At 40.5% G+C, this 13415-nt stretch overlaps 1 protein-coding gene across 6 annotated transcripts in view; it reads right to left on the reverse strand.

Moving 5' to 3' along the window:
• oxr1a (oxidation resistance 1a) overlaps positions 1–13415 on the reverse strand; it is a 188692-nt gene that overhangs the window by 71775 nt on the left and 103502 nt on the right. Inside the window, exon 1 of one of the 6 annotated variants that reach the window (XM_007550515.2) lies at positions 2855–3181. The exons of the other annotated variants lie outside the window; for them this stretch is intronic. Coding sequence (XP_007550577.1) covers positions 2855–3014 — 160 coding nt within the window. The 5' untranslated portion in view covers positions 3015–3181. Of the gene's footprint in view, positions 1–2854; positions 3182–13415 lie in introns of those variants that run through there. 6 annotated transcript variants of the gene reach the window in all.

The following is a 13415-nucleotide window of genomic DNA, read 5'->3' on the forward strand; positions in this document are numbered from 1 at the left end:
CTGCAAGTTTTCACAGCAACCAATTAAAGCCGACTAATAGCGCGATGCCTTCAGTGTTCTACTCCCACAGGTCCGGGAGCTCTTCATGCCTTTCATTTCAATAACGCTCTTATTCTCCAATTTTGATTCCAAGCTAAGAAAACGCGCTGATGGGTCACATCAGAAGATGAGTGTGAGAGGCCAAGCAGAAGGAGGGAGGGAGTAATCCAGTCTTCATTAACGTGGAGATGCTCCCTGATGTGAGAAGCCCCCCCGGGCGTGCTCCTTCATTGGCTAGCGAGCGGGTTTAAGCATGAGCCGACTGCTGATGGGAAATATTTGGAACGCTCTTCTTGTTAGGTAGCGGGGTTAACCCGCAGAGGACGCGACCCTGACAAGCTACTCCTCGACTGTCCACGATTTAGTAAGAAAGAATTAAGGGGGCAAATATCACTTAAAATAAATTTTACTTCATAATTAACACTTTGAAATTAGGCCTCTGTCTCTTTAAAAACTCATTTTCTTTCTGAAACTCCACCTTCAGAAAGTCAACACAACATAGCTCCTCTATTAACCCTTTAAGAATGTTTTCACCAGTGTTGCACTGAGAAGTAGCTTGTGTAATGAGCTCTGTAGCAATGCAGTTCCACCAGTTGTTTGCTAATTTCTGCTAGCTAGTCTGAAGGAGCCGAGTGGAGGAATGGCAGGGGAGGGGGGTCCTCTGTGAGGCTGACGCTTGGAAGCTGCAGCTCTGAGGAGCTGCGTCTCGGAGCTGGGGCTCGGTCACCAGCTACCTGCTGTTTTGCACAGCTCAATGGTTGCCATGGAGATTACATAATTTCTCAAACATGCATGAAAGACTCAAAGCAACACTCCAGGTATGTTTTTGATTATGGAATCAGATTATAACACAATGTAACACTATAAAAAAGTCAGATCTACACAATACTGCCACTTTAAACAGGAAAGCTCGACTTTCAGTGTGAGGGCAAAACACTGAGCAGGAAGTCAGTTTAAAAAAATGCAACGGCAGCAAAATACATGTAATATTCACAAGCTTACATGCAGGGTAAAGCAAAGGGAACCAGTCAAAGCAGGAGTAAATCGTTGGGTTTTAGCTCTGTAGAAACTGTTTTTTTCTTCTCACGGCTACTTAGCACTGCTGACCTTTTAACTTAACTGTTGTGGATCAGATTAATTAAAAGCCTATAGATGCTTGAGCTCACAAAGCTACCAACCGAGTCTCTACAGATTCTTAACTGCTCTGCTTAAGTGATGCAATATATTTTTTTGGAATAGAGAAGAGCAGACTGCTCTGCGTAAACCGACATCAGGTTTAACCTCCCCTGGCGATCTGATAAGCTGGAAGTTGATGTCAACAGTGATGCATTCACTTCTGCTTCTTGTAGTTGTGGTCGATCATGGTGGCAGAAGCTGCAAATGATTTTTTTCTAATATTATATCACCACCGATAAGCAATATTGGAGGTGATAAAAAAGAAGAGAAAAAAAAAATCAAGCAGATTAAAAACAGACAGATTAAATGCTGAAAAATTTAACCCTTGTGGGTGCGAGGACTGAGGCATACGTGGAGGACTGTGGCAAATGATACATGTTTTATGGGTGTGGGGTCGATTGGACCCCATTTGTAAACACAAGGATTAAATGTAATATTAATTGAATAGAATAAAACTTTTTTTTTTTATGCAAAGGCAACTGCAAATAAAAAGTTTTGTTAAATAAACTCAATGTGTGAGCTCTCTTACAGTGAGCAGGAAGCTTATTCCAAAGTGTTGGAGCATAAAAACTGAAAGCTGCTTCAGCATGTTTAGTTCTGACTCTCGGGACCCAAATGGCCCATCGGCCACACATTGGAGACCCTTGGTCAAAACATTGGGAACTAAAATGCACCAATTAGCCTTTTTTTCTGGCCAATATTGGTTTCTTGTCTCCTTGCAGAATAATTACCAGTCTCCACTTTTCTTTCCATTCTGAGATAGACGGCGCTGTGATCATTCATTTTCGTTTATAATTCAACACATAAAGGTTTATTTTTAAGCTTTCAAAAGCTAGGTGCCACCCTTAACCTTTGAGCATGTGGCTATTTAACTGTCTCTGCATGGCCCTGCAGCAACCTGTACTGCAATTACAGCCTCCAGTAATTATGTTTAAGCATGTGCATACACACTTATATATGCATAGTAAAATATGATTACCAGCAGGCCTTTGTTTCTGTGCTGAGTTGACAAGTCTGAAAGTACTAGGCAAAAGGTTTGTTTGTTTTAACAGTGAAGTTAGCATGTGCCAGTGCCTACATGAAGGGATGGAAAACAAAATAGTCAAAACTGAACTGAAAAACTTTACACTGCCTGGCAAATCTTAAAAATTATAGCCTGTGATTTGTGCGACTTTTACTCTCTCTGTGAATTATACAACTTTTGTTTGCTTGTTTTGTGCTTTTTTTCCCCTTTTTTTTTACACTAATATCTTAGAAAGCCTCCCAGTTTTCAGACAGGTCAAACCAGGACAGGATTTCCGGAATAGAATACAAATAGTTTAACACAGTTTATGGACGCAGGAAAGAATGTCATTTCTGTTGAGCAGAACTGTCAGTGCCAGAGTTTTTAAAAGTTGTGAAATAGCGTCAAATCACGAGGTTCGAATCATAAGCCAACTTCACAGCTGTGCAGAAGTTTTTGCTCCACTTATGGTGGGTTGATGAGCATAAACTGTACTCCTTAAGGGGCGGAAACCGGGGCAAGAAACTCCAACAGGCGCCACTTTCTTTTTAAAAAAAGCTAGCACAAAGTTTCGAGGAAACAACGTTTCTCCCTGCCCGAACTGTCAACTAGCATAGCTCAACACTATAAACCGACCTGTCGTGTGGTGGAGGGTGTGTCTGTCTTCGAGTGTCTCCCCAGCACCGTGCAGTTGACCCGGGGCAGTCTCCTGTCCGTGTCCCGGCCACAGTCTCTGAGAAATGGCGTCTCTGACAACTCTAGCACCGCTGCCCGTGATGGAAAATATGAAGTCCATTACAACCCTGTCCCGCAGCTGGGTTTTTAGCCGAAACAGCGAAGGCTTCAAACGAGTTTTCAAACCAGCGCGGACATCCCATAAAACCTGCGCCGACAACAAGTCACAGGTTCAAACCCGTGGTGTTGGAAGGCATTCGGCGCCCTGCACGCTGCAAAACAGGAACTGCTTCACATTCGTGGCAACTTTTTAAAGCCCCGAGTGTCAGAGAGGCTCCCCTCAGTCAGCCTGCTGGCTGGCGACTACCACCGGAATCCCTTCATCGGAGAGGAAAGCTTTATGTTAATATTAAAACTTTATATAATTTTTGTTGTGGACATCTCTGAAAAATGTAAATCTCAGCATTCACATGTGCTGGAGTCTGCGTTTCCTTATCGTAGGAATATAATAAATATTTTATAGAGTGAAAAAAAGAATCCCACAACAGCAAACTGCATTGTATTTGAGTTGCTGAAAAAAAAAAAAAAGTTTTACGATATTCAGATTTTTTTGGAGTCGTACATGTTAAGGTGATTTAATAAGTCAAGTATTCAGAGAATGAAAGCAGAAACGTTTAAGTCCGAGACCAGAGAGATGTCTGCTGCCGGTGCAGCAGGAGGGAAGTGAAGAGAGACTGGACAGCGAAACGGTGATGGACAGAAGAAAGTTGTGATAATTGGGCAGAAGGAAGGCTCAGGAAATGAACTTGGAACCGTCAAGTACATTATTCATCCTGCCAGCGCTGCAAAAGAAACCTCTAAAATGTTTCAAGGAACACGAGGAAATCGGATCCAGCACTATTCATGCAGTCAGTAACTTAAAAAATGTGGGAATGTGGGAGCAGTTTTTGATTTTCTTCCAGGAATAATACCAGCAAGTCATTTGTTGCTTTTGTGGTTGCCCAGATGAAGCTGCAACCACAGATACCAGCTCTAAACTTGTATGACGGCTGTATACATACAAGAAATTTGCGCCATCTGCTGACCATCCAGGGTACTGTACGCCCTGATCTGACCTTTGCCTGCTTCGTTTCTGCTTCTAAAGACGGAGGCCATTTTCACTTAGAATTTGTTAATTTAAAAATGTTCCTTTCATTCAATAAACATGAATAGGTCAACCTTAATTTTGAACATAAGAGTCGAATAGAACGCTTTCTATTCTATTCTTCTATTCTACAGTCAGTTATTAAAAACTTTAGCTGAATATATAAAGCATCTAAAAATAAACATCTTAAACATTTATTCTCATCATGATAAAAAATTTATCATATAAATGATACATGATAAACAATAAAATGTCCACCCCTATTAAAAACATGTATCAATTTACTTCCATGTCAAAATGATGCTCTACTTCATGTTGGCAAATTGCAAAAAAAACAGCAACACCATGAAATTTAAGATTATGACGTGATCAAACAAAAACAAAACAAAAAAATAGTTCAAGGGGGCGTGAGTGATTTTGCTGCAATAACTTTAAACATCAGTAGGGTAACCTTTAACTGAAAGCTAACACCAACAGCTTGGACCCCAGACTGAAGAGGCTCCTGATAGGTTTCCAGGAGGATCTGATCAAACCAACTCTTCCCTCCTGACCGCCTGGCATCGCGTCAAGCTGATGGGTCCCTCATGGGCTCAATGCGACGCCAACAGACCCGGTGATCTACCGCACTGCTGCACGGCCCGAAGCTGTCATCAAGTCATCCTCTAGTTCCTCACAGGGCCTGGAGTCCTGCTCGTCACTTTGGCTGAGGAACACACAGCGCACATCCTAACAATAACAGTCTGGAACTACTTCTTGTAAGAACACCTTCACCCTCTAATTAAGCTGTGCTGTGACCAAAGAGGAAAAATGAAAGAATTCCCTCTGTGCTCGTCCAACTACATGAGCATCACTGTATGGAAATTACACGAGGGACTTTGTTCTACTTTAAGCCAGCGTGTTTGATGTGTGATTTCCTTGTTTTTAAGAGGTAATTAAAAGAGACTCTGGAGCAAAGCAGCTAACCGGCACTCACTGTGGTGTTATGTCTTTCTGAATCTCCATAAATTGTTTGCGAGAGGCAGGTTGGTCCTCGCAGTGTGATTTTATTGATTTATTTATTTATTTTACATCTTTTAGAGATGCATTATTTTTTGCCAGCGTTTACACTGCATTTATAATTTATATCATCACCTTTCTTATTAATTTTCTATCCAGATCAGTTTCAGATGCAGTGTTAAGCAGAGAATTATTGCACTTAACTTCTAATGTTGATTTAATTTGGGGTTTGAAGCGACCTTCATCTCGCTAACGTAGAAAACCCCCCAAAGAAAAACACCTTTGACAATTTGTTTCTGACTCACTTAGCTGCGAATCGGGAAGTAAAAATGTTTTTGCTTTTGATTGTTTGAGTTTGCAAAACGATTAGCTCTATTCTGGACTTTTTTTTTTTTTTTAAAATACCTTGATTCCAGGAATTGATTCAAGCCAAGCCGCTATTGATTCAATTGGATAAATGCCCTTTGCAATTTGCCTTGTGACCAATTCTGGTGCAAAATCTACACAATTTATTTTTTGAATGAAGCTAGCGGAGTGTAGTTGTATATGTGAATGCCATGTGAAATTGGTTTAGTGAAAATAAATGAGCTCAAATGACAACAAAAAAAAAAGTTGTACAGTTGTATTGTAATTTGGACATCACAAAAAAGATCATGTTCGGGTGACAGTTTAAAAATAATCTAGAATTAGCAAAGTTGGAATTTTCATTGAGAAAATGTCAACGATTTAGAAAGTTATTCCTTCTTTTCAGATCTGACAGTAAAACCTTTTCATATGGAAACAATAAAAGTTTAACACTATAAGCACATATGAAGTTAAATGTAAAACATTTGTGCCATTTATCTGATGAAAGGAAAAAAAAAAGTCAAATTTCTCTTCCAGCAATAGATGTGGAATTATCTCATGGGCCAAAACTAATTACGTACGATATGTAAGCCTTAGAACAGGGGGTGTCAAACTTATTTTCAGTTTGGGCCATATACAGATCATGAAAACTCTCAAGAGCCGGTTGTGACAAAATATATTGTTAAAACTTATTAAAAAACTGTTAAAACATTAATAAATGGCTGTCTCTGTATTCAATAAGTACTTCTTACTATTAAATCTTATTTAACATATTTTCACAGTTATCAGTCCCTAAATAATTTCATAATTGTTTATATGATTTATTTTTGCAATTAAGTCACAGATTTTGTGGAGCTAACTTAGACATATTTGCAAGTAATTTTGCAATACTTGCTCTTATGTATGATGCTAAATGTGACGTTTTGTTACTTGCCATATTGGGGTTCAGTAAAGAAGAGTCAAAGTGTTGTAAAAGTAAGAAATACTGCCACCTGCAGATTGGGAGCCAGTGACTTAAAGTCAACGGTTTTTACTATTTTTGTAAACAACAAACTCAAAATTATATGTTAAAAATGCAGGGATATGTTGACTTTGCATGATTTTTCACAATCACAGAATTGCAAAAAAAAAAAAGAAAAAAAGATCAATGTAATTTGGCATCTGGAGTCTAGAGGGCCGCATGAGTTTGTCACGTGCCTTAGAAGAGCGCTACACCAGACTTTATCATCTGTCAGAGGGAGAGGCTAGGGAATGAAAGCTAATCCAAGTTAACAGAGACGGTTACATAAGCATGACACTTGAATGGCTACATTAACATGCAAACAAATGCAGGGACAAGTTCTCGCACAATCCCAATCTGCCGTTTACAGCTGAAATAAACGGCACATAAACGCAGCAGAGTTCAGTCATGCAGCGCAAATGTACCTGCTGGCAAACACAAGCAAGCCTTTCAGTGTGTGTTCTGTTTGGGGGGCTTTATGGAGGAACGCCTCGACGGCTTCGGATAGTCATCGCCGTCATGATGAATGTCGGATGGCATCTCTTGAAGCCGTCTGTGGAGCCGGAGCGTAAACACCCAACATACATTGTTCGGAATTTCACTGCTGTTCTGCTCCATTATGCCGCGCCTCGTACGAGATGACGACCAATAAAGAGAGTCTGCCGCCAGGAGGAATCAGGCGGAGGCATCCGCACAATGGCAGCAATCACAGGTGTTAAACAGCCCTTGTCAGAAAAATCCCACCCTCTCTCAGATTTCACCTCTCCAAAGCCTGTCAAGCGCTACAACAGATGAGCATGTTTTTCCTCACTGGCAGCGGCATCCAAATATTCATGAGTGGGGCGACGTGAATAAACAGCGCTGCGATGTCTGAAGACCTCAACAATGCCAAGCTGACTCACCACATCGTCTGGAGAAAGAGGGTTCGTTATTCTGTGAGGATATCTGACTGACTTGCTTCATCCAGTCGTTGTTTCACTAGAAAAACAAATTATTGAACTTGCACCATCTTCCGTTTTAGCACTTTTGTGAGCAGCAGTGAGCCCATTTGGTCTGCGAGTCATAACCCCAACATCACGGCTGATCACGAAATCATCCATTATTCTGGGCTTAATGAAATGAAAGCATGCAGACAAGGACGAGCAAAGGAGCATTTGAAGTAGGAATGTACTTTGCGAGTCAAAAGTACAATCTTAACATTGGGCAATTCTTAAAGTAAAATAAAAATGCTATTAGAAATTAACTTGTTTTGAGATTTTAGATGGGAAATTACTTCTGAGAAGCAACTGTTAGAATCTGGGAAAGTTTACAAGGGCCATTTTCAAACAACTTGAAGACTTTCCCTCCATACTGAGTAATTTAATCACAGGTGAAAGCAGTTGGACGTTTTCCACAGAGTGGAAAGGTCAGACTATGTAACCGCTCTCCCCACAGAGAAGACTCTACAGGCCTCATTTAGTACAAAGCTATATGGTGTGAATAAAGTAGTGCTTCTTGTTTGGGAGAGCTGCAAAGCCCATTTTGTCTAGAGAACATTGCCACAAAGTTGCATCCACCTGAAACGCAAGACTTTAGAACAATAGCCTTTGAACAAGCGAGACCACTCAAGAGTCGATGTTTTTCCGGACAAAGTTACCTTTCTTTAAAATGATTTCTGCTTCTATGGGAGTATTGTTTGAACCGGATGGGGAAATGATGAAATCCTTCATAATATTTTCTCTAGAAAGCATGTAATTTTAACAACAGGCTGTATGTTTTACCCCATTTAATCATCCACCATTCAACAAAAGAAAATCTGTTTTCTCATTTTTTTTGAGAAAAGCCAGCATATTGAGTTTGGTCTACATCCCACCATATAATGGAAACACAATAATAAAACCAAACAAGACAGGTTCAGAGTTCATTTCACATTATGCATTCAGATTTAACTGCTTGGCATCTCTGTATGACTGGGAGATGAAGGAGCAGATGGAGTAAAGTAAGTCAAACCCACAGGTGCTTCCTGGTAACCCATTTGTTATGACAGAAGGGACAGAACTGGTTCAACCAGGTCTACAGACCCTGGTTTAATCCCGATCTGCTTAGGTACAACACGATAAAATGGGAACAGTATAGAAAGGACAAACGGATAAAAAGAGAGAAAGGATGATAAATGACATAAACCCAACCGCCTTCATTTTCTTAACACTAAAGAAAGGTTTAGAAGATTGTTCATAGATGCATATTTCTGGCTTACATGTCAGTCCATGTTTAGCAAGTAAAAACTAACTTCAGAGGAGCTGTAAAAAAAAACAACTGCAAAACATGGTGGTGGCAGAATCATTCTGTGACGGTACTTTTCTTTAGGGAAAAGGAAAGCTTGTCAGAGTTGACAATATGGATGCACATCTTGAAATAAAACCTGTTAGAGGCTGGAAAAGTCTGGAGCTGACGAGACAATACTGAAGTTAAATAGTTTAAATCAAACTAATTTCAGACGTGGCCTAGTCAAAGATCAACCCAAACTCTAGTTGCAGCCTCCTTAAAGGGTTAGTTACACTAACCCTAAAGTAGTAATCATAAACATTAGTTCTGCTACATCGGTATATTGCTATATCAGTATGGTTATTTAGCAGAAACTAATGCTAAAGGGCTAACTTCAACCATGTTGTCAATGATATAACATGTTACAACATAGTACATCAAGCTTGATTTTGCCTAACTGACCATGGTATGGCTTCACTTAGAAAGCCTGCAGGACAAAAAAACTTATTTTGAACTGCTTACTGTTCGACAGTGATGCATTCTGGGTCCTGAATGTAATGTACCGCATCATGGGTGGAGAACGTGAGGAGAGGAAATGGAACTATTGCATGAAAAGTCTTCACCCATTACAAGGTAATATAAACATCAAACTACTTGAGAAATTCTTAGCAGTCAATAAGCAAAACTTCAACACAGACATCAAACTTTATTCAACTGAAAGTTCACAAAAAAGCCAACTAAGTCAGCGCTTTAGAATTTATAAAGAAAAATTAAGCTAGGTAAAGCCAAGTGTGCTAAAAGTTTTCATAAATGCTAAACACTAGCTGTGCTATTAGCGCATTAGTGAACGAGTTTGCACCTCTGTCAAACCCAATTGGGAATGTATAAAAAAGCATGTAAAACTGAGTGAGCTATTTCACAAAGTGAAATGGAATAAACACGTCAGCCTGTTGAAGTGAAAAGATGGAGACATTTCCCAGAAGAGTTGCTGGTGAAATGGCAGTAAGTAGTGGTTCTACAGAGTACTGACTCGGGGGAGCTGAAAGAATTTAAAAGATTTCATGAATTTATTTGTAGAAAATAAAAAAATAAAAAGATCCAAGTCTCTTTACCTTTTCTACTTTCTAACTATGCCTTTTTCTGTTGCCATGACATAATTTTAAACAACAAAATACATAGTAAGGGCTGAAAAGGCTTGCTGTTTGAAAGTCACATTCCCGTTCATACCCAAAGTCAGAGGGTGTGGAGATAAGCCTCGGTATTTCAGCTAAACGCTTTTATCAGTGGTAGGAAATGCAACAGCAGAAGTGGTGGTGGTGTGTCATCGTCTGGCCGGACATCGACCGGTCGCTGCCACATTTCAACCTGACGTTATTGCCTGGCTTGTCCCTCTCAGGACATTTCTGCAGGGTGGCGAGCGGTGATCGATGAGCGGTGGCGCCAGAGCGATGGCCATCTTTCAGCGCCTTGTCCGCTGCCCCCGCTCAGGGTCATCCATCCTCTGTGGGCGGCCTCGCCATCTGAAGGCTCAGCGAGAGCCTGAACGGCCTCAGCGACGGATGACCGCCAGCTTATCCGGAGGAACTCAGTCGGTCTTTCTGCCTTTGTGCATGCACTTCATGTTGGCCCCATGCGAGAGAGCCACGTATGACGAGATGCACGACGGCTTCCAGCAGACACTTAATTATAGACGCAAGAAGCAGACAAGGGGAAAGGAGGCAAACACGGGAGGGAGGAAGGGAAGGAGAAGGGACATGCATCAGACATGCACCGCTGCTCCCTTCAATGCACTGTAATTTATTAAAATAATAAAGCCAAGCTGAGAGCTGAAGGTTAAGTCCACAATAAATCTGACGGGGAAGACAGAAAGAAGAAGCCACAACACAGGCACTGCCAGGCAAATAAACAAAGCCAACACGCTGTTATGTCACCGTCCACTAGCTTATCTGAGCTGAACCCCTCTGCAGGAGTTAATTACCTTCCTTTAAACTCAGACATAGTCATATATTTCATTATTACCTTAAATAAAAACCCTGCCATAAATCACCTGGCTACAGCAAAACCTCAAAAGGTGGCCCCAGGAATTAGACGGCACCCAGAAACCCCAACACGCAGAGGGAGTGAAAATCAAGAGCCAGACAGACGCCTTAAATTCAAGAATGATGCAAAATGGGGGTTTTGGGGCTCCAACCCACACCACAGCTGCCGTAAAGCTGTCCTCAACTCAGACACTTTTCATCGATCACCTGACATCGCTCCTTCCACAAGTACGCTAAGCTGGATAATGAATCCCTAACCCCCCACCCCCAGGAGACGCGGTGGATGGATACGTCGCTGGCTAAATAACGAGCGGCAGACATATCGCATCGTTTGAGGCGTGAATGTCTCAGTTGTTAAATGGATCCAACCTTTCGGGTAAGCAGTGGCTAGAGACAATTAGGAACCAGTGAAGATGTAACTGTATAGGGAGGGACTCATTGATAATAATTAGTCTATTATTGAAACATACTCAACTTGCATGTAGCATCTGTGGATATAAAAACACAAGGTTTTGTATAGCCATGTGGTGACTTGTATACTATAGAAATGTAATCTAAATCTAAATCATAAGTCAATGCCTCCAATTTTCAGCTGTTTTATTTGGTTAGCGACCAACCTCTCTTTCATGGATTCAAAGACCGTCTTCCTCTTCTTCGTGGTTTGCGCCAGTGGCAACATCCGGTTGTGGACCACGTGACTCGCATGATACGAAAAACAGTGCCTTCATTGAAGTTTTGCTAAGTAAACCAATTTCAATATGGCAAAAGAAAACAAAACAAAAAAAAACCACCTAATACTGTCAGAACTTTTTATTGAAACTGGCATGTTTCCATCAAGCAAAATTATTTTCAAAATGTCAAATTGCGCAATTATATAATCAATGGAAATCCAACTACAGCCTCTCCTGGTGAGTTTGATTAACAAAGGTATTTGGAGTAGGGGCCAAATCATGTAAATGTTATCCAGTAATACAATATCTAAGAATTTAATCCTGAGATAATTAATTATATTTAGTTAAACCCTATAGTACCGATAGTGTTTTCCTGCCTTGTAACATCTAAATCTGGATCTCTACAGACGTCAGAAAGAATATGGATAAGGTTCGACTGACATTAAAATGCCAGGTAGAGATCTTGACAGGTTTTCTGCATGCTATTGTTTTGTTGTTGCTTGTAAATATCCAAAAGTTTTATTTACATGAATCTGAGAATTAACATTACTAGAAAGCCATTAATATAAAGACTAAAAAGCAGAGGATCGAATCTAGAACCCTGAGGTACACCGGCAGTAAAACCAACTGTTTTCCCACATTTTGTCCTGTTGTACAACACAGACAAAAATGTTCTGATAAATAAATATCAAATACAGTTGTTTAATGAGGAACAGGACAACCTAAAATCAACATTCATTGGAAAAGAAAACAATATTTATATATTTTTTGGAGGTTAGCTCAGGGAGAGTATCTTAGCATTTACCCTCCTATGAGGACAATATGTCAGGGCGTCACACCCGGGGAAAAATGACATCACGTCACGCTTCAGTCAAATCAACATGACACAGAAATGCCCAACAGCCTTTGCTTTAAAATGTCTGAGCAGACCGATGCCGACATTGTGAGGGATTGGAAAGAAATGGCAACGAGTGCAGGCGGCCATAACCCCGGCAAACACTGCCTTGTGTGATTAATGTGTTGTCTCTTTAAATCAATGCTGTTTTGGGTTGCTCCAAAAAGCTCTATAATAATTGCTACAAAGTGCCTCAAAATTGAAAGCATAAATGCATTCTAGATGAGACATCTGCAATAAACATATTCAATGCACTTGTCCTAAATAACCCTCATGAACTAATTGAATTTTTGAGCGAGGGGAAGCATTTTCCCTCGCAGGGTTTCCTTTAGAGGTTAGCGGTTCTTCTAAGATTACCTCGTTTCGCCACTGCAGGGAAAGAAAAGCATGTGCATAGGTTCACTGTCAGACTCCCTTCCATAGTTCTTCCATACAGTGATTATTCTAATCAATGACCCATGTGGAGAGGATGGAGCGGAGCGATGAAAATCTAAATCTTTTCCTCCAGCTACCCTTTCTCCTGGATAAACAGCAGTAAAGCTAATGTGGCCCTGGAAAGCCTAAACAATATGACATTATTGGTGTTGTGGTACGAAAAGCTGAGGGGTGAAAGAGGGACGGATGGGAAGAGGTGAAGAGCAAGGTTCAAGGTGAATGCGGATAAGCTTTAATCGAGGTGGAATTGTTCTCAACTCCAACCGTTCTGGACCGGATCCAGCTGACCTATCATCACTGATTAGGCTGCAAGGACAGTGAATGGAACACACAAAAAATCTAAATAAAAAGTACTCAAAGAATTATGTCTCCGTCAGGGTAGGAATTGGTTGGTTGCTCGCAAAAATGTAACAAACAGAAGTGAGTTTGTCTTGATTTATATATCTTAGGGATGCGCTGATATTAAAATTTGGGCCAATATCCAATACTAATAATGGTGTTAAGATTGACAAACGATATTTACTGATGTTATACCCATCATCTACATTTCCACTTCTGACCCTTCAAAAGCGACCGTACCGATACCAATACCAATAAGTAATAAAGTGACTAACGTCTAACATCGGCCAATATCATTGTTGATGCAGATATATGGTGCATCACTAGTATTTTTGATTAGATAATAAGTTACACATCTAAAATAAATCTTAGTAGAATAACAGGGTCTGGGTAAGGTTCTGGGTTTGCCCTGGG

The sequence above is a fragment of the Poecilia formosa genome, unplaced genomic scaffold, assembly GCF_000485575.1.
Source record: "Poecilia formosa unplaced genomic scaffold, Poecilia_formosa-5.1.2 Scaffold36, whole genome shotgun sequence".
In the NCBI taxonomy this organism is placed as follows: Eukaryota; Metazoa; Chordata; class Actinopteri; order Cyprinodontiformes; family Poeciliidae; genus Poecilia; species Poecilia formosa.